This window comes from Fulmarus glacialis, unplaced genomic scaffold, assembly GCF_000690835.1.
Source record: "Fulmarus glacialis isolate BGI_N327 unplaced genomic scaffold, ASM69083v1 scaffold39030, whole genome shotgun sequence".
Taxonomy (NCBI): Eukaryota; Metazoa; Chordata; class Aves; order Procellariiformes; family Procellariidae; genus Fulmarus; species Fulmarus glacialis.
The window spans coordinates 477-23,919 of NW_009188110.1; the positions used below are offsets into that span (position 1 = coordinate 477).

The 23,443-nt window shown below is 37.2% G+C and overlaps 1 protein-coding gene across 1 annotated transcript in view; it reads left to right on the top strand.

Annotated features, from left to right (window-relative positions):
* Positions 1-2,043: 2,043 nt before the first annotated feature.
* Positions 2,044-23,443, top strand: part of KIAA1429 (KIAA1429 ortholog) — a gene marked incomplete at its 5' end in the record, with an annotated part of 22,019 nt that continues 619 nt past the window's right edge. Inside the window, 22 exons of the mRNA XM_009577154.1 lie at positions 2,044-2,159; positions 2,403-2,489; positions 2,892-2,940; positions 3,547-3,715; positions 4,447-4,569; positions 5,095-5,379; positions 6,119-7,271; positions 8,305-8,796; positions 9,605-9,759; positions 11,191-11,273; positions 11,723-11,816; positions 11,953-12,497; positions 13,084-13,319; positions 14,053-14,305; positions 15,975-16,192; positions 17,402-17,534; positions 18,117-18,269; positions 20,188-20,348; positions 20,603-20,699; positions 21,764-21,930; positions 22,096-22,427; positions 23,301-23,442. Of these exons, the coding sequence (XP_009575449.1) occupies positions 2,044-2,159; positions 2,403-2,489; positions 2,892-2,940; positions 3,547-3,715; positions 4,447-4,569; positions 5,095-5,379; positions 6,119-7,271; positions 8,305-8,796; positions 9,605-9,759; positions 11,191-11,273; positions 11,723-11,816; positions 11,953-12,497; positions 13,084-13,319; positions 14,053-14,305; positions 15,975-16,192; positions 17,402-17,534; positions 18,117-18,269; positions 20,188-20,348; positions 20,603-20,699; positions 21,764-21,930; positions 22,096-22,427; positions 23,301-23,442 (5,243 nt within the window). The remainder of the gene's footprint in view (positions 2,160-2,402; positions 2,490-2,891; positions 2,941-3,546; positions 3,716-4,446; positions 4,570-5,094; positions 5,380-6,118; positions 7,272-8,304; positions 8,797-9,604; positions 9,760-11,190; positions 11,274-11,722; positions 11,817-11,952; positions 12,498-13,083; positions 13,320-14,052; positions 14,306-15,974; positions 16,193-17,401; positions 17,535-18,116; positions 18,270-20,187; positions 20,349-20,602; positions 20,700-21,763; positions 21,931-22,095; positions 22,428-23,300; position 23,443) is intronic.

A 23,443-nucleotide genomic window follows, 5' to 3' on the forward strand; every position in this document is an offset into this window, starting at 1 on the left:
AAATGAAGTATTTTGAGCTGATGCTGCAATTAAAAACAAATGGGAAGCTATTCTGGAGTCCTTTCTAAGCTGCCAGGATCAGGGAGACCCACATGTATTTTTAATTCTACTATTTAGGACAGTATTGGGCAGGAAATGCTAGCCGCTGCTGTTCTCCTGGGTGGGAAACACCAGGCACTCTTCTTCCCCTCCAGGGCAGTATGTTCTCTTATTGAACATTTTTAATTGTGTGTAATGTTTCCTGGCACTTTTATTCTTGCCAGTGACGTTTTGCAAACCTGAATCATACTGAATTTTCATTAAAGAAAAAACCAAAATGTATTTTACATGTTGCAGGAAAGCCTTCTTTATGCTATACTAATTCTTCAGCTGAATGGATCGTGAGTCTTGCCTTGGAACTTGCATTTTTTGAAAAGTATTGCTGAATTTTCTAATAAAATCAGTTATTTGGCTTAGCTATGCAGTTTAACATGTGTGGAGCAGTTCTGATGTAGTTTTTTTTTAGTGTTTTGGACGGAAGGTGAATTGGATTCACTTGTCATCCTGATGATGTTGATGCATGGCTGTCAGGGCATAATCCCATATCATTTAAGCTGCAATTTGTCTTTCTTTGGGCAGTGCTGCTGGGGATGCAGCCTCCTCAGCAGCAGCCCTTCCTCAAGAAATCTGAGTCTCCCACATGACACATACACCTTTTTTAAAGGCAAAGCAAAGAGCTCCCACAGCCCTCACTCCTTGCAGGCTACAGTCACCCCATTCCTGTTAGTAAAGCTATGATCCCAGTCATAGCGGGGTTCTACCATCCTGCTTGTCACACATCAGCCCTTAGGGTCAGTTGTATTTGTGTGCTAAAGGATGTATGCATAGATTTCTTATTAAATGACAGTAATATATGCTCAAAAGCACAGACTTAAATATTCTTTTTAAAACTTTACCTGTGACTATTTCTTTGTTTATTAGTTTTCTAAAAATCTTAGTATTTTGTTGCCTTATGTTGGTAATTTTGGGGTTTCTTTTGCTTTCTGGTTGTGATGAAAGTTATATGATTTTTGGCTGCAGATAAATTTCTTTTTTAATTTTCATTTTTTAGTTATGTTGGTAGATACTTGGATCAGTTGTTTTGTGGGTTTTTTTTGTGGCTAGTGCAGTCTTTGCTAATCCAATTTGCTAATTGGAAACATTCGGTGAGAAATGTGTTTCTGATCTTCTGTTCAATAAAGTCTTTGTATGCTTACATTTGGACATACAGTTGATCTATGTTTACTTAATTTGTAAGTGTATATATGATAGAGATGATGTATAAATGTAGTACGACCTAATATCGTCAATCTAGTGAGAGGAGACTTTCGGCATTAATGTGGTGGCTGCTACATGGGAAGTCACTGTGACTTTATGATAACTTTCTAGTTTGCTCAAACATCTTTTAGGAGTGCTGAAGCATAACATTTCTTTATACTTGCTATTTCTGTGTGGTAAACAGAAATGTTATTTGCAAAAGGTTTTCAGATGTTGTTGCAAAATTGCAGAAATAAGCATTGTACGGAATTTTTATACAGGTCTAGTAAAACAGATTTATAGTATCATTGCAATTTCTAATATTACATTTGAAATAGAACATTTGTTAATATTTAAAATCAAAACACACGTTTTCTTTTTTCTATAATTGTAAAATTGATATGTTTTATTAAAAGGGAACCATATACTTAGTCTTTCTTTAATAATTTAAGTTCCAGTTTTTACCTTTGCCAACATACCTTCTGTTAGAAAAAAACCTGTTACTGTTTAAAAGATTCTTGCAAATAAAGGGAACAAATTTTGTAAATAAACCAGTAACATTTTCTATAAAAAATAGTGTTAAATATATGAAAAGTGCCGGAAGATTATAAAAAAAAAAAACAAAAAACTTTTCTGTTTAACAGTATTTAGCATTTGAATTTTGTAATTATTAGGATTGCAACCTTAATTTGCTTAATAAAGAATATGAGTACATTACGTTGTTTGCATTTTACATTTCTTAGACTTTCTTTATTCTTTGTTTTGTAGCAAAGTACCAATATAGATGTAGTTCGTTTTCCATGCGTGGTTTACATAAATGAAGTACGTGTCATTCCTCCAGGAGTGAGAGCTCACACAAGTTTGCCTGACAATAGGGCTTATGGGTAAGTGAAAGATACTAGGTATCTGATTCAAGAACACTTTCCTGTTATTTTTTCTTGAACTTGTGTATCTCAATAGAACCTCCTATATAAAAAGGTAAAATGCACTTATGTGTCTGCTGAACTTGTGATTATTTTGGGAAATTATTTAAATAGTATAATTTAAAGGTTTTTTTCCCTTGTTAGTCCTAGTTACTCTGATAAGGAGCTCGACAGATTTAATTTTTACTTTTGTTCTGTTTCCAGAGAGACATCCCCACATACATTTCAACTGGACTTGTTTTTCAACAATGTCAGCAAGCCAAGTGCCCCTGTTTTTGATAGGCTGGGGAGGTAAGTACTTTCAAGATTAGTGTGTGACTTCATTATCTACCTTTTCTTCCTGAGAATTTTTTAGTGCAGAAAATGCACGATAGAAAATCTGTCTCCCATGATTTTCATGTTCAGTCTGGCTTTTGATAGTTTGTGTTCTTGCCCTTTTCCTTCAATCTGTGTGGGAGGACAGAGATTCATGCTTAAAAGAAGAAAAGATTCTGTTATTTTTAAACTTACAGAGCCCATATATATTAATGAAAAGTATTTTATAGAAGTAAGTGATTTTGCACTCATTTTTTTAAGAGTATGTATTTGTTCAGTGTTTTATTATTGGCTTATGTGTTTCGTACTGCTGCGTTTCATTTCTGTAAACATGCTTTATATTAATGGAAAAATAACTTTGTGTATTTTATTTAACAGCCTCGAATATGATGAAAACACTTCAATTATTTTCAGACCCAATGCAAAGGTAATGCAATGTGATTTAAACCTCCTCTTCTTTTCTACATTTCTGTAGAATGTAAGTATGGTTGCATGTGGTGCTTTAGCACTGTGTAAAGCATGCATTGTTTAAGATCTTATTCTGAAACATGCCTGTAGTTCAGATACTCATTACTTCAGAGTCTGCATCTATAATGGCATGAATTGTAGAATATTTGATTGCTTGACAAGTCCTATGGAGACTACCAGCAGAACTATCCACTACTTATGAGAAAAGATGAATCAGAATGTTGTGGCTGCAGGCCACAGCTGAGCACATCATTTTCACTTCTGTTTGGGTTTATTTCATTTAGAACAGTGTTTGTGTGACCCATGGTAATGGGTATTTTCATTAATAGGCTGTAGTAGATTAGGCAATATATGGCAAGGAATTGAATGCTTTTAGAGAAAGATTATTTATTTGTTGTAATGATTGATATATTTGAAGTTTTCTCAGTTTTCAAAATGTAGGGTAAATAGATATGTTAATGTTTGGTTATCCTTTCTTGATACTGATACAGTGATATTAAATAAAATAACTTTTCTGAAGTTGTCTTATGTTGTTTTTAAGTGCTTTTTCTTTTTAAAAAAACAGGTCAACACGGATGGATTGGTTCTAAGAGGGTGGTACAACTGTCTGACTTTGGCAATATATGGCTCAGTTGACAGGGTAATAAGTCATGAGAGAGAGTCACCTCCTCCACCCCCACCTCCGCCACCACCTCCCCAGCAACAGCCTGGTTTGAAAAGAAACCCGAAACATGGTAAGCCTTGTGAGAAGACATAGATTTAAAAAAAAAAAATCAACATTATAGTATCCCATCTTAAAAAAGAAACAATTCTTTCACATTTTAGATTTCAGTGGCTTTATTTTTCTAGCTTTATGTCTTTGTCCTTTAGTGTTGTATTTTCTTTTAGATTTGTATTGAGTGTTTTAAAGTAGATTCTTGTCTAGTGCTTTTTTGAGAGTGGGTTACTTGCATTGGTATTAAAATGGCCATGAATAGAACCCATGAGCAAGTTGCCGCTTCAGTTTTGGTTTTAGATTTAAAATTAGAACTGTCTTGTTCAAGGTACAGCTATTGGGCTGCAAAATCTGAATACTCTGTGTAGTAAAAAACAGTTGTAAACTGTAAAAAATAGTTGATTAAAATACAGACTTTTTTTTTAAAGTAACTTGGATATTATTGGTAGAGTTGCAGTATTGCTAGTGTCAAAGACAAAAATGGCAATTAGCTATGTTAATTTTAAGCCAGTATTTTATTAGAAAAACATCAATAGTGTTAATAAGCTTGCTTATTGATGTAGTTCTTGTTTACCTCGAAAGTGACTTCAGAAAACTGCCTCACATACTGCAGATGCAGAATACAGATTAAATAACAACTGGGAAATGAAGGTGTTCCCTAGTTAAAAGCAGCACTGAAAAACTAAAATTTCCTGCTTCTATTCCTGTGATTCCATTAAATGCAAGTTTTTATTTTCACAATAAATATAGTTGATGGAGAGAAAGAAGACCAGTTCAATGGCAGCCCTCCAAGACCACAACCCAGGGGACCAAGGACGCCTCCAGGCCCTCCTCCTCCTGATGATGATGAGGATGAACCTATGCCAGTGTCAGGTAGAATGACTGTGTTTTATCTGCTGCACATCACTGCTTAGTGGAGGCAGAATTCTGTGTTCCTGCCTGGTGTAAGGTTTCCTGTCTGTTGTTGCTAAAAAAATTTAGGAAAGGAATTTGAAAGAAAATCTGTTGGCTATGTTCAGTTGTATCAATCTAAAAGTTAGTAGATTTGAGAATATCAGCTGTTGACCAATACACTGCTTGAACATGTCGCTCATATTTTATATAAATGTTCTGTTGACTCTGATATTCATTGTCCTTCTCCTCCATCCCTCTGCAGCATCTGCCGAGTTCTCTGGTCTCCTTATGAGTTAAAAGTGCCAAGAACTCTTTACCTATTTCTTTATAGTCTTACTGACCTCAGTGATTGTTGCTTGTGTTCAGTCAAATCACCTGAAGATTTTCTTCAAGATGCTTTTTTTTGTATCTCCACTATGCATAGTGCAAAATTCTAAAACATACTATTGAGCATTGGATTTCAGAGAAGTACTCTTATTTCTTAAACTTTGTGTATATTTTTAGTAGTTGGGGAAAAAGAAGATGATGTGGACCATAGGGAGGATTACTTTGAGCCCATTTCTCCGGATCGAACATCCATTCATCAAGAAAGCCAGTATTCTGATGATGGAGAAGTGGAGGAAGATCAACCAGAAGAAGGAGAAGATGAAGATGATGTGGATGTTGAGGAGGAGGAAGATGAAGATGATGATGATGGGCATACGGTAGAGAGTATTGCTGATGAGGAAGAGGAAGAGGAGGAGGAAGATGAAGATGAAGAAGAGGGTGAAGAGGAGGAAGAAGGTGAAGGTAAGTGAAGTTGTAAAAAGTTAAGAAAAAAATCAGGTTTATGAAATTTTGATGGCAGTACCATTATGATGACTAGGTGTGAAGAGAACTGGATCTTTTTCCTTTGGTCCTTTCCTTTGCACCATTGCCTGCCTTATTTATGATTCTGACATCTCTCGAGAACAGTATTTTGCTGTGGAATGTTTATTCCTTTGTAGTAAATCTTCTTCTTACTTTCTATAAATAGAGGAAAATAGATACCTCTTTTATAGGTGAGAATGAACATTCGATCTTGTTATCCGTTTTGTTTAAAAATGTAGGAAAGTGGTGAAAGAAATTATTTCTTAATTAAAAATCAAGTAAAGTTGTTTATGTAATAGTGTCAGTAGTCATCTTCTTGTATTACTTAAAGTTCCCACCCATGCCTGTGCAAAATTTCAGGCTTGAAGCTTTATGATACATATAATCATAGGAAGAAAATTGGACGATATTCTTGTAGTAATGTGTACCCTGGTTAAACTTTTAGCTTTATACAGTCTTTTAAATGTCTCTGTTATTACATTAAAAATCTGTCAACTGGGGCTTTCGCTTATATCTGGAGAGAGAAGGCTTTCTCTATGTTGGTGTATGATTGTTCTCTAAACAGTAATATTTGTATTAAATAAAGTATTACTTTTTTATTTTGAGCAGATTCTCAGAAGTTATGAACTGGTTTGTCCATAATTGATTTTATTTCATAACTGAATCTTTTTCTTTTTAGGAGATGATGGATATGAGCAGATTTCAAGTGATGAAGATGGAATTGCTGATCTGGAACGTGAAACATTTAAGTATCCAAGCTTTGATATTGAATATACTCCTGAGGATCTGGCATCTGTGCCTCCTGTGACATATGAACCTTTTGAAAGGGAGCTTGGACCTCTTTTATACTTCAGCTGCCCTTACAAGACTGTATTTGAAAATGAAGTTGGTAAAATAAAGGACCAAGACCCAGAAAAAGAAAATTCAGGGGCAGTGGAAGCCTCAGTTAAATTAACTGAACTGTTGGAATTATATCAAGAGGAAAGGGGTGCAAAGTGGGTCACTGCATTAGAAGAAGTTCCGAGTTTAATAGTAAAAGGTTTGAGCTACCTGCAGGTGAAAGACACAAAGCAAGACTATATTACCCAGCTAGTAGACTGGACCCTGCAAGCTTTAAACCTTCAGGTAGCTCTCAAACAGCCCATTGCTTTGAATGTCCGACAACTCAAAGCTGGGACAAAATTGGTATCGTCGTTAGGAGAGTGTGGGACTCAAGGAATAACAGCACTCTTGCAGGCAGGAGTTATTAATGTGTTATTTGAACTGTTGTTTGCAGATCATGTATCATCTTCCCTTAAACTTAACGCTTTTAAAGCTTTGGATAGTGTTATTAGTATGACAGAGGGAATGGAAATGTTTCTAAGGGGTGGCGTAGATGCACATGAAAAAAGTGGTTATCAGAAACTCCTGGAACTCATACTGTTAGATCAGACTGTGAGAGTAGTTACTGCTGGTTCTGCAATTCTCCAGAAATGTCACTTCTATGAGATTCTGTCAGATATTAAAAAGGTGGTTGATCAGTTAGCAGAAAACACTCCTTCTCTTCCTAATCACACGGAGCCAGAACAGGACCAGGACTTGGCAGGACTTGAAAGAACCAACCAAGAATATGAGAATGATGTGGAGGCTCCTATGGACATGGATCATCTTTTGGAATCTTCTAATATAAGTGAAGGAGAGATGGAAAAACTTGTTAGTCTTCTTGAAGAAATCTTCCATTTGATGGAAACTGCTCCTCATACAATGATTCAGCCGCCTGTGAAATCATTCCCAACCATGGCACGCATTACAGGCCCTCCAGAAAGGGATGACCCTTACCCTGTCCTGTTTAGGTATGGCAGCTGCAAGTTCGCTTTCTGGAGTATTTCCTCCAGCTTGATAAAGATATTTTTTAAGGATGACCTTGCTGGCTAACACTTTTCTAGATGTTTCACTTTGTACTTTACTGGAGGATTCTGGATTGTGCTTACAAAGTCTGAGAGAGTTTGATAGTTAATGTACCTGTTACTTTGTTGGCTTTCAATCAACCTAGCATGCATATAACAAAAAGTTAACCTCTTGTTATTACTGGTACTGTGCTAGCACTTCAGTTGCATTCATAGATCCTAATCAGTTGTGCTAGGTGCTGTACAAGTGCATATTTGAAAATTCTTATAGACCTAGAGTGTTTTCCCTTTGTTGTCTTGGAACATGTCTGACCATATGGATAAAACAAGTCTGGAATACCCCTGTCTGTATGCCGAGCTGACAAGATATAAGCCAGCCCTGGTTAGAAGTCGTGCAGTTGTGTCAGCATGGCTCGCTGTTTCACAGCACAGACAGAGGAGTTGAGGCCTGCCTGCCTTCAGCCATTTAAAGGATCCCACGGGTTATTTCTCTGTTAGCAAGTTTCTGTCTAGAAAGTATTTCTCTAAATGCTAACAGGTTTCTTTGATAGTAGCAGTGTAGGTCATGGCTCAATATGAGTATTTACATGCAGAGTCTTCAAATCGCCTCATATATGCTCTAATGATTGATTTCTTAGCACATTTAGAACATTTAATGCAGCATTGATGATGATACAGCAAATTTAATAAAATATAAAGTGTTATTTTTTTTCTAGATAAAGTGAGGGTTTTTTTGGTTTTGGGTTTTTTTGGAGATCAGAACTTTATATTTAGCCATTTATTTCCTGTAAATATTATAGCAATTATGTTTTGTAAGGTTAAAATTTTGTACTACTTCATAATTAGTTATTGTTTCTCATAGTCCACAGAGCAATAAGTACTGAAGCTAGGAGGCATGTAACTTTATATAATGTTATTATGCAGTGTTGACAGATGATTGTAATATTACTGATTATTTTCCTGTTTGGTTTTTTTTCAGATATCTTCATAGTCACCATTTCTTGGAATGCATTACTTTGCTACTGTCTATTCCAGTGACAGGTGCACATCCAGGTGTGCTTCAAGCTATACGAGATATATTGCGTTTCCTGGCACAGTCACAGAAGGGTCTTCTTTTCTTTATTTCCGAGTATGAAGCAACGAACTTGTTGATTAGAGCACTTTGCCAGTTTTCTGATCCGGATCAAGAGGAAGGTCTCCAATCAGATGGTGCCAGTGAGGATACTTTTGCCTTGTGGCTCCTGCATTCAACACAGACGTTACAGTGCATTTCAGAATTATTCTGCCACTTTCAGCGGTGCACAGCCAGTGAGGAGACTGACCATTCAGATCTGCTGGGAACACTTCACAACCTTTACTTGATTACCTTTAACCCTGTGGGAAGATCTGCTGTGGCTCATGTATTCAGTCTGGAGAAAAATCTCCAAAGCCTTATTACTTTAATGGAGTACTATTCCAAAGAAGCTTTAGGGTAATTTAAGCATTTATTTATATTCTTTAGGTTATTACATTTAAAAAGTATCGTACCTTTTCAGTAAATCTAAAATATTTTTTTCTTTTAGATCATGATCTTTTTGTTTAAAAACCAAACAAAACAACTTTTAAGTAGAAGAACGTAATAGAAAATCAGGCCTGTCATTTGTGGTCAAGTACTTAATGCCCAGAATCTGTGTAGGTCGTCCACAAAGATGTTGTAATATAGGTCAGACTTTTGGCTATGTGAAAAAAAAAATCAGTAAGTAGGCAGTTTTCATTCAAGCATAAAATTTGACTGTGAAATGAGCAAAAGATTTGAGTGGGGAAATGACACTGGACACTTTTCTGGTGTGGGACAGTCTCAGTTCTGTGAGTTCTTACAACTGTTAAAAACTGTCATTATTTTCTTGGGACAGGCAGTTTTACTATTTTAGGTAGCAGCGCTTTTAAAGCAAGATTTGTAGAAACAGACAAAGTTATGGAAAAATTTGTTTGCTACTTGACTCTTGACTCCAGTAGTGCTTTCAGCTCTCATCTTTTGTGGATGCTGAAATAAATGTGAAGTAAATGATAAAAAAAAAAAAAAAAAAAAAAAAGGGTTTCAGTTTTCAAAAAGCATAGGAGAACATTTTTTTGGGTTTGGTATTTTGTTTTTTTTTTTTTTTGGTTGATAATTATATGGGGCAAGCCTTGGTGAAGATAAAAGTTCTGTAGGTAGATTTTTAGGGGTCAGAGATTGAAAATCTAACAAATACTCTGTTGCATTAGATGAGCTGTAAAGAAAATCCTTCTTCTTGTTTCAGAGACTCAAAGTCTAAGAAGTCAGTTGCTTATAACTATGCCTGCATCCTTGTTTTGCTGGTGGTTCAATCTTCCAGTGATGTCCAAATGCTGGAACAGCATTCGGCGCCTTTGCTGAAGCTTTGTAAGGCAGATGAAAATAACACCAAATTGCAAGGTACAGTATGTGTCATTATCAACTGAATTGTTTGAATGTGTAGATGAAACTTTTTATATGTGGGCAATTGGTGCTTCGCGATGATCTGGTCTGCATAATGTATATAATGAAATTCCTTTTCCAGCTGCATCTGATTAGTTGAGTCATTGAGATAATGTGTAATTTTTTTTCCCTGTTAATGAAAGTTAAGTAGGAAATTCTTTATAGTTAAATTATTTTTCAAGTAATATTAACTACCATGAATTTTGGATAATTACAGGAAGTTTGAAATTATTTCTGTGTTGAAAATAGAGCAAATTTTAGTAAAAATGGACTAAACTAGTCAGTGAGCTGTTACTTTTGTTGTTTCCTTTAGTGATGTAGCCTTACAGGGTCTGTATATGCTAATAAATCTGGGACTGTTTTCTGGCACCTAGGCCAACTGGCATGGAATAGTCCATGTTACCCTATTACTAGATCTTTTGAATTCCAAACTGTGTCTCAGGGTGTTCCCTGGCTTGTGTTGACTCACAGATGAGGCCCAGGTCATTTGGAATGGAGCTGACGGGGAAAAAGCCTGCTGAGGACTATTCTGACAACTGAATGTTGAAGCTCTGATGTCCAGAGTTGTGCTCTGCACTGCTTAACTGATTCGTGTAGACATACCAATAATTTCTTCCAAAACTTAAATGCACTGAAAGAAGTCAGAATTCTTCAAAATTTTGGTTTAATTCCTTTCTCTGCCATGCTTTTATTTCTTTTCTCCTCAACTGATCATCAGACAGTTTCAGGAGAAGCGGGGCTAGTTTATTAAACCAAATCATGAAATCAGTCTGAGAATAGTTGTCAATTCATATCCAGTCAACCTTTGAACCTTCACATTCTTTTAAATATTTCCAGGAACAATGGGTTTTAAAACTTTAAATCTCTTGTCCCAAAAAATGGGGACTTTCAGGTTGTTCTGGACTAAGAGAGAAACTGTTAATCTGTAAGGACTTCCAGAGAGAGTATGTGTTACTGGTGCAGAGATTGGCTTCATTTGGGCATTTAATAGGAGTTTTGTATTCAGTTTGTAATGACCTGTTATGTACATTAAGGGGAGTGTGCTTTGGTCCTTGTTCTTGATGGCTTTTTCTTTAGCTGACAGTGGAATCCTTAGTGTCTTTTAGAAAATATGTTTAATAATACAAATAATAAGATGAGAATTATTTGAGTGTTCAGGTTGACTTGAGCTAAATTTTGTACATGTACGTGAGGTGTATTACCTGTTCTGAAGTCTTATTTTTTGATGCTTTTCAGCTGGCTACAGCTGCAATGTAAGCCTCACAAATTTCACACTTGGACTTAGTACCTATTGTGTAAATTAAGTACATTTTTATTGCAAATGTTTTATGTTCATAAATGCACTTACAAGTTACTTGATTAACTCTAAGTCTTTTTTCCCAACCCCAGAACTCAGCAAGTGGCTTGAACCTTTGAAAAATCTTAGATTTGAAATAAATTGTATTCCAAATCTCATTGAATATATCAAACAGGTTAGTAAAATACAGATAGATGCTATCTTTTAGTTGTGCTAAAAGGATTAGGCCTTTTTGTGTTTTGATATTTTATCTTAGGTATGTACTAACATGTGGTATTTAAAAATATATACTATTATCCAAAATAGATGTTTTTATTAAAGCTTATGATCTAGGCCAGTTCTTTCTCTCAGTTATATTTACTGAAACAAAATCCAAGGTAACTGTGTGATGCAGAGATCCAACTATTTAAATCTTTTAGCTTACCATAAAACCACAATGCAAACATTAACCCTCCGTTTTTTGCTTCTGCCGTATTTGTGAATGCTTTCTAAAAGGTGGAATAATTGAACTTAAATTTTGCGGAATACTTACAGTAACTAAATACAGAATTTGAATACTAAGCTAGTGATATACTTGTAAAGTCCTTCCTTCTAATACGGGTTCTTTTTTTTTTTTTTCCTAAGAATATTGACAGTTTGATGACCCCTGATGGAGTTGGTCTTCCTACAGCACTTCGTGTTCTTTGTCATGTTGCATGTCCACCGCCTCTGGTAGAAGGTGTGGTTGATATATTTGTTCTGCTTAACATAGAAATCTTAGTTTCGTGAATCTTCTACTTAAACATGTCTCAAGTATAACTGTGATTGCCCAGGAGAAATTAGACATACAGAAATGTTATTTCTTTTCTGTACAGGTCAACAGAAAGACCTTAAATGGAATCTTGCAGTTATTCAGCTCTTTTCTTCTGAGGGAATGGACACCTTCATTCGGGTATTGCAGAAGCTGAACAGCATACTTATTCAGCCTTGGCGACTCCATGTCAACATGGGCACCACGCTTCACAGAGTTACCACTATTTCTATGGCCCGGTGTACACTTACTCTACTTAAAACAATGCTAACAGAACTACTGAGGGGTGGATCTTTTGAATTCAAAGACATGCGTGTTCCATCAGCACTTGTTTCTTTACACATGCTTCTGTGTTCTATTCCTCTCTCAGGCCGCTTAGATAGCGATGAACAAAAAATTCAGAATGACATTGTTGATATCTTACTAACTTTTACACAAGGTGTTAATGAAAAACTTACCATTTCGGAAGAAACTTTGGCGAACAATACTTGGTCTTTAATGCTGAAGGAAGTTCTCTCTTCAATTTTGAGAATTCCTGAAGGCTTTTTCTCTGGACTTATACTGCTTTCAGAATTGTTGCCTCTTCCACTGCCCATGCAGACGACTCAGGTATAATTTAGATTTATTTAGTTTTTAAAGAATTGTAGTTATGTATAACCCTTAGACCATTTTCGCAGTTGTGGAAAAAACAGATATGTGAAAGGATGAATTAAAGTTTCTGTAAAGGATTTGTGTTCATATGGATTCTTTGAAGATACACCTTTTTCATCAGAAACAAAATTTGTTCTTGTTTGAAGCATCTTTTTAAATTAGTGGTCATATGTTGTTCTTTTGTACCTTGTGAAATTATCTAGGCTCCCATTCTGTTACTTAAATGATTTGCTATGAAGCCTTTGGATTTAACCCTGAATGCCAAACTCTTGGTATATTAAGGCTCTCTTTTCCTTTGCCATGGGTCTTGAATTTGTGATCTTTAATAAGTAAGCATAAAAGGTGTGTAACAGCCCATGCTCCTGAAGGCATACCTAATTTGCTGGAGTTGTGTCCTGTCATTCAGTGATAAAAATGAAAATGGCATTGCATGTTTTTGACGAGGACAGTGTTAGTACTTAATCTTTATTTATACCTTGTGGTAGAATTCAGGTTTTATGGTAAAAGTTGAAAGGAAAAACTTTCTGTTCTTCTGTTCCTGCAGGTAATTGAACCACATGATATTTCAGTGGCACTCAATACGAGGAAGCTATGGAGTATGCATCTTCACGTTCAAGCCAAACTGATACAAGAGATAGTTCGATCTTTCTCTGGTTCCTCTTGCCAGCCTATTCAGCATATGTTGAGACGTATTTGTGTTCAGTTGTGTGACTTGGCTTCACCTACTGCTCTTCTTATCATGAGGACTGTATTGGATCTGATTGTAGAAGACCTACAAAGGTATCTTTTTTTTCTATTGCAAAGATTTCTTTAATGGACTATTAAATTCACCTTGGTTCTGTACGGTAGATTTACCAGGGGGGGAGTACTTTCAGAAATACTACTTATCCATTATGAACTGAATTAGTTCTCAGACAAGTGCTATATACTGTGTCCTGATAATGCTTAATGTTGCCAAGGAACCATGTCATACTTTCAAGTTTTGATGTAGGCAGTTTCACATTGTATATTTATGGTAAGTATTTTAGGAAGGTTTTCTTCAGGCTGTCCATACAAAGCCTTATCTTGTCTGTGAACAGCTTCTAAAGGACCTCTCTGATATAAATAACAAAAGTAGGCCAGTAAAGTTTGCTATACTGTGATTTGCATGCTAACAGGAGAATGCGTAGATGTTTGTAAGCTGAGAGAAGTTGAATACTACCATTTCAGGGGGTTTTGAAACAATGAGTACATAGAACTAGATACTGTTTGTATAAAAGCATATTTATTCGTATACAAGTAGATGCCCTATAGTATGTTAAATGCATAGTAGATTGATTAATTTATTGTGCAACCAAAAGTCATTTAGTGAAGTCGAGCAGTTTTCAAAAAGTAAATTAAACTGTAAGTTTAAGTACATAAACTAGGTGCTTTTTTAAAAATGCAGAGTTATATGACTCCCGTAATGGTTGTTTTTATAGTTTTTTAGATCACTTTAAAAGAGCCTTTTCAAAGTGTATTGATATCCTTTCAGCAACACAGAAGATAAAGAGAAACAGTACACTGGACAGACCACTCGATTGCTTGCTTTATTGGATGCCCTGGCTTCACACAAAGCTTGTAAATTGGCTATTTTGCATCTTATCAATGGAACTACTAAAGGGGATGAAAAGTATGCAGAGGTTTTCCAGGAGCTCTTGGCTTTAATGCGATCAGCTGGGGACAATGTCACTCATCAACAGAGTGCTGAATATGTAACTTCCCTTTTGCAGTCCCTCTGTGATCAGGTATTTTCTATATTTAATGCATGATGTGTGTTGGTAATTGTAGGAGACAAATTAAATGAGGTTATTTCTCAGGTGCCTGTTTTTTTTCCAAAAGAAAAAAAATCAACATTGTTAAAACACAAAAAGAAAAAATGTGTACAGTTGGCTGCTTTGACATACTTGCTGTCTTGTTGCTCTTGAACGTAAATCCTTTCATTTTATGATACCTTTTTTGCATTATGTGCACTATGCTGGTAGCTCATTAGAGACCAAAAACTGAATGGCACAAAGATTGACACTTGAGAGAGGGATGTCATTTCTCCCTGTGGGAAGATTTTTGGAACATGGTGGTGTGGTTTAACCTGGCAGGCAGCCAAATACCACACAGCCACTCGCTCACTCCCCCCACTGGTGGTGCGGGGAGAGAATCGGAAGGATGAGAGTGAGAAAAACTCGTGGGTTGAGATAAAGACAGTTTAATAGAACAGAAAAGGGAAAATAATAGTAATAATGATAGAATATACAAAATGAGTGATGCACAATGCAATTGCTCACCACCCGCACTGACCGATAACCAAGTAGTGATTGGTACTTCCTTGATATATTCATATACTGGGCATGACATCACATGGTATGGAATACCCCATTGGCCAGCTGGGCTGGCTGTCCTGATTATGTTCCCTCCCATCTTGTGTACCTAGCTCAGTCAGTAGGCATGGGAGCTGTCCTTGGACTAGGAGGGTACTTAGCAACAACTGAAAACATCAGTGTGTTATCAACATTCTCCTCATACTAAACCCAAAACACAGCACTAAGAAGAAATTTAACCCTATCCCAGCCGAAACCAGGACACATGGGCCACTGGCAAAACTTGAGTTGTCACCATTCACCTTTCACCTAGCTGAATAAATATGTATCTCTTAGTTGTCTAAGTGAAACCTCTTAAAAATGTATTCCAAATACAAAGATATATATGATATGCTGCTACCATAAAACTACACCATTAAAAAAAAAGCATGAGTTACTAGAGCAAAGTAATGTTATCTGAAAACTGATTCATAGACTAGCCCCGGTAGTATCTCAGTAGTTGCGTGTATAGATTTGCATGTCATTATTTGTCTTACTAGTTGCATGTATTTGATTCAGTGCTTACCCATTTATGCAAAAGACATTTGGGCACTGTTGGTCAGTAGAGATCGGTCAGCCATTTGCATATAAACAAGAGCTCTTTGCCTATGCAAATTCATTGTGAAAGTCAATCTTTTTTTATTTGATGTAAAATGTGGCAGGTGCAGTAGATCTTAAACTTCCTAGGTGGTGTCTGCAGCCTTTTAATTTTGATGAATGTTTTGAGATTAAGGGACAGTTTGACTAACTAGGCAAGAAACTCTGTACAAGTGTATTATTAAATGACTGTTTGGCTTTTAGTTGTGGCTCTGCTATCACTTTTCACCCTTTGAAGGTTTTATGTTTTTAAAAATCAATAATGGTTTGTAACCTTTAACAGAACCAATTTAAAAAAGATACACTGGATTAGTATTTTACTGGTCAGTAATAACTGAAATACTGGAATAAGATGATAAAGAGGTAGTGAAAGAACCTAGTGTTTCTGACTTAATGTATGGTTTATACTTATTGCTGGTATACAGAATGCATTTTTTATTGTGTGTATAATAATCACTTTTTATAGGATATTGCACTCATTTTACCAAGTTCGTCAGAAGGCTCTGTGTCTGAATCAGAGCAGCTTTCCAACTCCTTACCAAGTAAAGAGCTGATGCCCTTAATTTGTGACTGTCTGATGGAGACATTAACTAATTCTGAGAGCAGTTACAGTTGTCTGCTGACATGTATCCGAACAATGATGTTCCTTACAGAGCACGACTATGGCTTCTATCACTTAAAGAGGTATGGTATTTTAAGATATCTCTGACAACTTAAAAATATTTTAAAACTTCTGCAATGTGAAATCATTTCCTACTCATCTAGTAGGAAATGTTGAGGATAAGGCACCTGAAGTTTCATTTCTCTTTGGGGCTTCAGCGTTTTACTCAGTATGTCGGTCTTGCTTCACTTGAGATTTTACCTCTGAATCATTTCTGCAGTATGCGCACAGAAGCACTTTCTTTCAAGAAATAAACAAAGCATTGAAAAAAATTCATTTACCTGCTCCAAGGCTGGAGGATTAGAATGAGATATAGCGCTCATGTCCTTCCCTTTTGAGTCACTCGGTAGTTAGAGCTTTCATCTGGGACATTGGAGAGCTGTTTGTCATTCCCTCTGATTTGAGGGGATTCAGTTTGCACTTCCCCAGAGTGTTCTGACCTCTAGGCAATTAGGGCTTTTGAAATGAGGATATATAGATTTTTTTCTTTAACTACTTTTGTTGACTCTGCTCCCTTTTGAACAGAATATATACATTAATTGGACAGTATTGTGTTGTTTTGACACTTAATTCCTTGTCCTGTATTTGGACCTGTTTCTGTCCACTGAAGGAGAGGTGCAGAGAGGCAAGAAAGTTGTGAGGTTCCCGAAGAGAAAAAGGTAGTACCTGGAGCCTTGTCAATAAAAGCTTGTTCAAAACACTCTTCTAAGCAGTGCTACAGAACTGCAAGAAGCTATACAACCTGCAAATGAAAAATAAGTAGGTTAAGTGCGGTTGTTTCTACGTCTAGCTGTTAGCTTCAGTGCATGGCCTTGCTATTTCTGTGTTGATGATTACCATTCTCGTTTGTTCCTGCAGTTAGGCATCATGGGATGCAGCGAGCATGATCCTGCTTTATACATAAGGCCCTTGTACCAGCAAAATTTCTGTTGTCCTGTCCCTTTTCTCCCAAAGATGAAAATGCAATTTCTTGCAGGTTTTAGAGGTATTGCTGCAGTACGTATAGCTGTATATGTGCAGTCTGAAAATCTGCAGACAGCACTGGTGAGAACAACAGTCTAGGGCAGTGAAAATAATGAAGCTCCAGCTTCATAATCAAACCTCAACTTGATAATTATAAAATTTACCAAATCTATTTTGCATATATGTTGTTTTCTTGTAACAAGTTACAGTGGAATGGTCACAATGTATGCACTAATAAAGTATTTTCTCTCTTTTAATTTTAAAAACAGCTCTCTAAGGAAACACAGCAGTGCTCTGTACACTGTATTAAAACGAGTAATAACTAGTTTTAGCAAAGACACAGGTGAACTGGCCTCATCTTTTTTGGATTTTATGCGACAGATTCTAAACTCTGATACGCTGGTAAGTGAGTTTGAATACTTAGACAAACTCAGCTGTGTTTCTCTGAAATCCGCAGTGAGAGACATGTTCAGGAACAATTATTTCAGAAAGCAGTTGACTATGCAGATTGCTGTGTAACACTACCATCAGTAGTGGTTAGTGCATCTTTAGTTTTTAATGAAATCTGTGAAAGCTGAGCAGAATATGTATTTAGTAAATAAGAGGGCTTTTCAGTAGGAAGAACGGCATATTGATTTCCTAAGTGATAGCATGCTATTGTGGCCAGGTTTTAGATTCATGGCATCCTGCTAAGAGAGTTGCTGTATTGATATGTAGTATAGAAAGGAATCTAAAATATTTGTTAATTCTGTGATACAAATCTCAGCTTATATAGGAAAGGATTGTATTCATCTTGATGCAGCATCTAAACTTGCCTATTGAAGCGTACTTTATTAAAATATTTTGCATAATATGTTTTTAAATCAGGAGATTACTCGTTTTGCTAGATTTGCTCTAATGTACGTTTGAATTCTAAGGGGTTTGCAGTCCAGAAGTATAATGAGTATTTATGTATACTTATTTCTCACTTGTGAAATATTTCAGGGATGTTGTGGTGACGACGGAAGCCTTATGGAAGCAGATGGATCTCATCCAGGCAGAACACTGGGTCTAACTACTGCAGAGTTAAAACATCTACTGCAGAACAAAGAAGAAACCCCAGAAAGCCTGCTGCTTGATCTGGAGAAACATGTTATGGTAAAAGAATTTAAATAATCAATTGATATTGCGGTCTTGTATCTGAACATATTTTTAAAACAATATAGACTATCACTCCTTGATGAGAAGGGTGCGCAATTCTGTGACATACGTTGCGGAATTGGTAATAGCTGTTGCCATTGTTTTAATACTGATGTCCAAAATCACCTATTCTCATGCCGGGTGGATTCTGACTTTATTGTTTGTATTGTGGTAATGCTAAGAAGTTTCAGGTAGGGTTGGGATCCCCTTGTGCTGAGAGTATTTGCACATCATAAGAGTATAGGCAGTTAACTGTTATGAAAGGCAGCAAATACATACAACAGAGCACTGGATAGTGGTGAGCAGATTGTTAATATAATAAGCAACAGGAACCACTGCTTAGCAGTGGCTTGATGTTACTGGTGACCAGTAACAAGTGGAATACCCAGGAGTCAATAGTGGGGCAGATATTGTTGGATGTTTTCATCAGAGACTTGAATGATGGTTACATCTTCAGCGAATTTATGGATGACAGTAAGGTGGGGGAGGGACTAATGCGGCAAGGCCTGAATCCAAAGCGACCTCAATAAACTTTTTAGGATTGATTTAGTGGAAAGCTTGTGTGGGTTATTAGGAAGAATGCAAAGTTCTGCAGTGAGAGCAGGATAACCCTATGCCTTGATGTAGCTGGGCTGAAAAGGACTGGGTGGTTATGGTGGACGTTAGCTTGAACATGGGCCAACAGTGCATGGTCACTACAAATGAAGCAGCCCGTGTTCTGAACTATCCTGGAAGGAGCATGGTCGGCAAATCAAGTGACCTTACTGTCTGTCTCCTTGGGATGGTGAGCTCTCATGTGGAGTGCTGTGTCCACCTTTGGCCAGTTTGCCCTCTCGCCAGTTCTAGAGACATCAAGGGAAACTGAAGAGGGTTCTACCAAGGTGGTCAGGGACCTAGAGCACATGTACTATAGAGAGAGGAGGAGGAAGCCGAGCTTGTTTAGCCTGGTGAAGAGGGCTAAGGAGCTATCTCAGAGCTACTTATAGATGTTTGGGGGATAGTAACAAGGGTGGTGGAATCAAACTCCTTTTGGTAATTCCAGATGATAAAACAAGGGGCAATGGCCCCAAATTGAGCCTTCAGAGGTACAGGTTGACATTGGGGGGGGGAGGGGGCGGCGTTGGGGGGGCGGGAAATGAGAGAGAAGTGCAGCACTGGAACAGGTTGCTCAGAGTGGCTGTGGACTCTGTCACTGGAGCTTTTTTTAGACGCGGCTAGATAAAGTTATGGCTGACCTGATCTGGCTTTGATGATAGTCCCCCTTCAAGCAGGGGGGGGATTGGACTGGAGGACATGCAGAATTCAATGCATCTAACATTTCTGTGATTCTAATTGTAAACTTAACTCTAAATATTCAAATCTAATCCTACATAATTGATGGCAGCTGTGCAGGAGATGGCTAATTTAGAAGAGTCCATAAACCAGCTGCTCCACAGCCTGTTGGTCACAAATGCCTTTCCAGTGCTATACGCCCTCCTGTCCCTTCCCTGGCTGCCTACATCTGTGGTAAAAGATCAAAAGCCACAACTGTGCTGAAGGAGCGATAGCAGACGCTTAGGACACTGGAATGCTCTAGCAGAGAGCTCGTTAACTAAAACCTGGGGTGATGCCGCCTTCGGGACTATGTTATGGAGGTTATTGCATCAACTGGAAATGAAGACTAGAATATGCATGTGGTGACATGGTTTGTTTTATAGCATACTGAAGAGCTCTCTACTGTTGTTTGTGTACCTGGGTGTCTTAGTTTCACTATTTGTGGATGGATAGACTGTTTTGTGTACTACCTTCCCCCTTTTTTTTTTTTTTTTAATTAACAAAAGCATATTTCCTTCTCTGAGGAGGGGAAAAAGTTCTGACTTGTGCTGTGTTGACTTAGGATCGTTCTAAGGAAGATGATGGCCTTGAATCCTTATTGGACAACATCGTTGGAGTGAGGCAGATGTTGGAATCAGCGGGTGATTCTTGTCCGCTGAGTGACCAAGATGTAGAGCCTATTCTTTCTGCACCAGACTCTCTTCAGAATTTGTTTAACAATAGGTAAAATGGTTAAGTATGTGAGCATACTACCTGGGATTTTCTTAAGAAAATGCAATAATTTATGCATGAGTATATTACAAACACGAACTAAGCAGCACTGTTGTCACTAGTACCTACTAGTACCAGTATATTTAATTTTATGCAAGTATCAAGGGTAAGGTAGCAACGTTCACCCCAGGTTCTGTAATGCTGCGTATGCTTACAGTTGGTTGTAGTTCATAATCAAATAGGCATTTGATGTTGTTTTATTGCAGGACTACATATGTGTTGGCAGATGTGATGGATGACCAGCTGAAGTCCATGTGGTTTTCACCCTTTCAGGCTGAAGAAATAGACACTGATCTGGATATGGTAAAAGGCTTCATTAACATGACTGAAGTGGATTTAAAAATGGGGGTTAACCTGAGCTAGTAGGCAGCAGAAATTCATATGGCCAAACGGTTTGTTTTCCTGAGCTCACCGTTGTAAATTGATCCAGATATAGGGGTTGGCGTTTGTTAAAGGCTGTTATCAAATGCCTTCAGCTTCACTCGGAAGCAGGCACAAAATAGGCACCTTCTGCAGTGCTCTAATGCAGAAGTAATCTCCTTCACAGGACAGTTGTTGTGTCAGCCCTAACCTGCTTTTGCATTGCTGCTGGGGCTTTTCAGCAGTTATGTTAAATGTAGACAAAGAATGTGACTTACTTTCTTTTCCTTGCTTGTCTTCTGTCACTACAGTAATATCTAAAGAGCCTGCTAGCTACACTTCTTTTTTTTTTTTTTTTTTAAATCTTTGCTCTGATGTGACAAAAGTGGGGAAAAAATGGCAGTAGTAAATGAAACTACTTGCACAAAAACTTTTCACAGTATTTGAAACTTCATTTTTATAATCTAAACTTTAAATGTAATTTTGAAAAATGTACAATAACATTCTTTTTTTTTTAAACTGAGCAATTGGCAGTGTCTTAACTTCTTATGTGAGAAAAAATCATTCTGTTGACTTCTTTGCTTTCATTCTTTTTTAGTTTTGCTTTTTTTTTAATTTACATGCAAAGATACTTGTGTTTTAATTTCTTAAGCAAAACTGTTGCTTCCTCTATAAAAGCAGCATTAATAAATTTATAGGACTGTAGCTTAAGCACAAGAGTGCCTCACTGTAGGTCATTTAGTGACAAGATAGTTGTTCATACTTGAAATACTTGACTTTGTTGAGATTCAGAACCATCAAGACAATTTTGCTGCAGCTCTGTAGCAAATAATTGTTTTGTTACTGCTGCTTTTTGTTTTGAGCCACACTGCTGCATTAAAAGGTGGAGCTTTTTTGCTTTAGTAGAAGGACCTTAGCTGAATCTCATCCATTCTGGTGCAGCATGTTTTCTTCTTCAGAGGTGCTAGTAATGATTGTTGTCATAAAACTAAACTCTATCATTGCAGGTAAAAGTTGACTTAATTGAACTGTCAGAGAAGGGCTGCAGTGACTTTGACTTGCAAGCTGAATTGGAGAGGTCATTTTTGTCAGAACCATCATCTCCTGGCCGCACAAAAACCACAAAAGGGTTCAAACTCGGCAAGCACAAGCATGAGACCTTCATAACTTCAAGGTAAGACGTGTTTAATGAGTAAACAGTTAGTGTGTTCAGCACTGTTTTGTATATTCTCAAAAAGTCAAATACCTTTCAAATTGCATCTCCAATATGGAGAATACCTGACCTTCAGTATGAACACATTTTTACATTAACTAAATAAATCATGGTTTGTCGTAACAGTGGAAAATCTGAGTACATAGAGCCTGCAAAGAGAGCTCACGTTGTGCCACCACCAAGAGGAAGAGGCAGGGGAGGATTTGGACAAGGAATTCGACCGCATGATATCTTCCGTCAGAGGAAACAGAACACGAGCAGGCCACCCTCCATGCATGTGGATGATTTTGTTGCTGCAGAGAGCAAAGAAGTGGTTGCTCCAGATGGCATACCACCAGCCAAAAGGCCACCAAAAGTGTCACAGAAGATTTCTTCACGTGGTGGGTTCTCAGGGAATCGTGGAGGACGAGGAGCTTTTCACAGTCAGAACAGGTTCTTTACACCACCTGCTTCAAAAGGTATGTTGTCTCCTGTATTAGAATTGGAGTAAACAAATACTAAAAATGCTTCAGTAATACTAACTCAATTTACTAGCAATTAATCATCCCTGGTGTGAGATGTTCCTGAAGCAGTGTTGTTGAAATAAGGTGTTTGGCACTAGAAAAGGTTCTCTTGAGAGCTGTGGAATTGAACCAAGGCTGTGAGTTGCTGTGTTGCCTCTCTCTCCTCTCTCTTACAAAAGGAGTTAGCTGTTTTCTTCTAGCAACTGTCGGAGTGCTTCAGAGATGCAGTCAGAAAAATAAAAAGCACTCTTTACCATTTGTGACATGGTAGTTCCTGAAATCAAGCATCATAATATATCTCTGGATTTAAATGAGGCTTTTGAATAAAAGGATGGAAGATCCTGACAGGAATAAGATGCAATTTTCACTGAACCTGGAGATTCTAGCTACAGTGTGTTAGGTTTCTTTCATATATAGACAAGGTTGCATTCCTTTCCTTGTGATTCCGTAATTACGGCAAGTCCTTGCACAGTAGAAACAGAAAATACTTCCATTTAGTAAAGTTATAAATAGTAAGATTTATTTTCCATCAAAAACTTAAGGTATAGGAGTCTATCTTAATGCACTAGATAATGTAATTTTTTTTAAAAACACTTGAGTTCATGTCTGAGAAATAGATATTTTCCCCTGATTCTGTCTATAATACAGTAACTTGTAGACTGTGAGTTAGAATACTGGAGGTATGTTGATGCAGAGTAGCTTTATGTATTTGAATTATGTAAACATTAGGTTTACCACCCTGAGTATTGTGAAGATTGAAATGAAAAAAAAAAAAAAGAAAATGTCATGTTTGCTCAACAGTGTGTGGGTTTTTCTCTCCCTATCTAGGAAATTACAGTCGTCGTGAAGGCGCTCGAGGCTCAAGTTGGAGTGCACAGAGTACGCCCAGGGGAACCTACAATGACAGTAGAGGTGGTCAAAGCAATTTTAACAGGGGTCCACTGCCACCATTGAGACCATTAAGTTCAGCA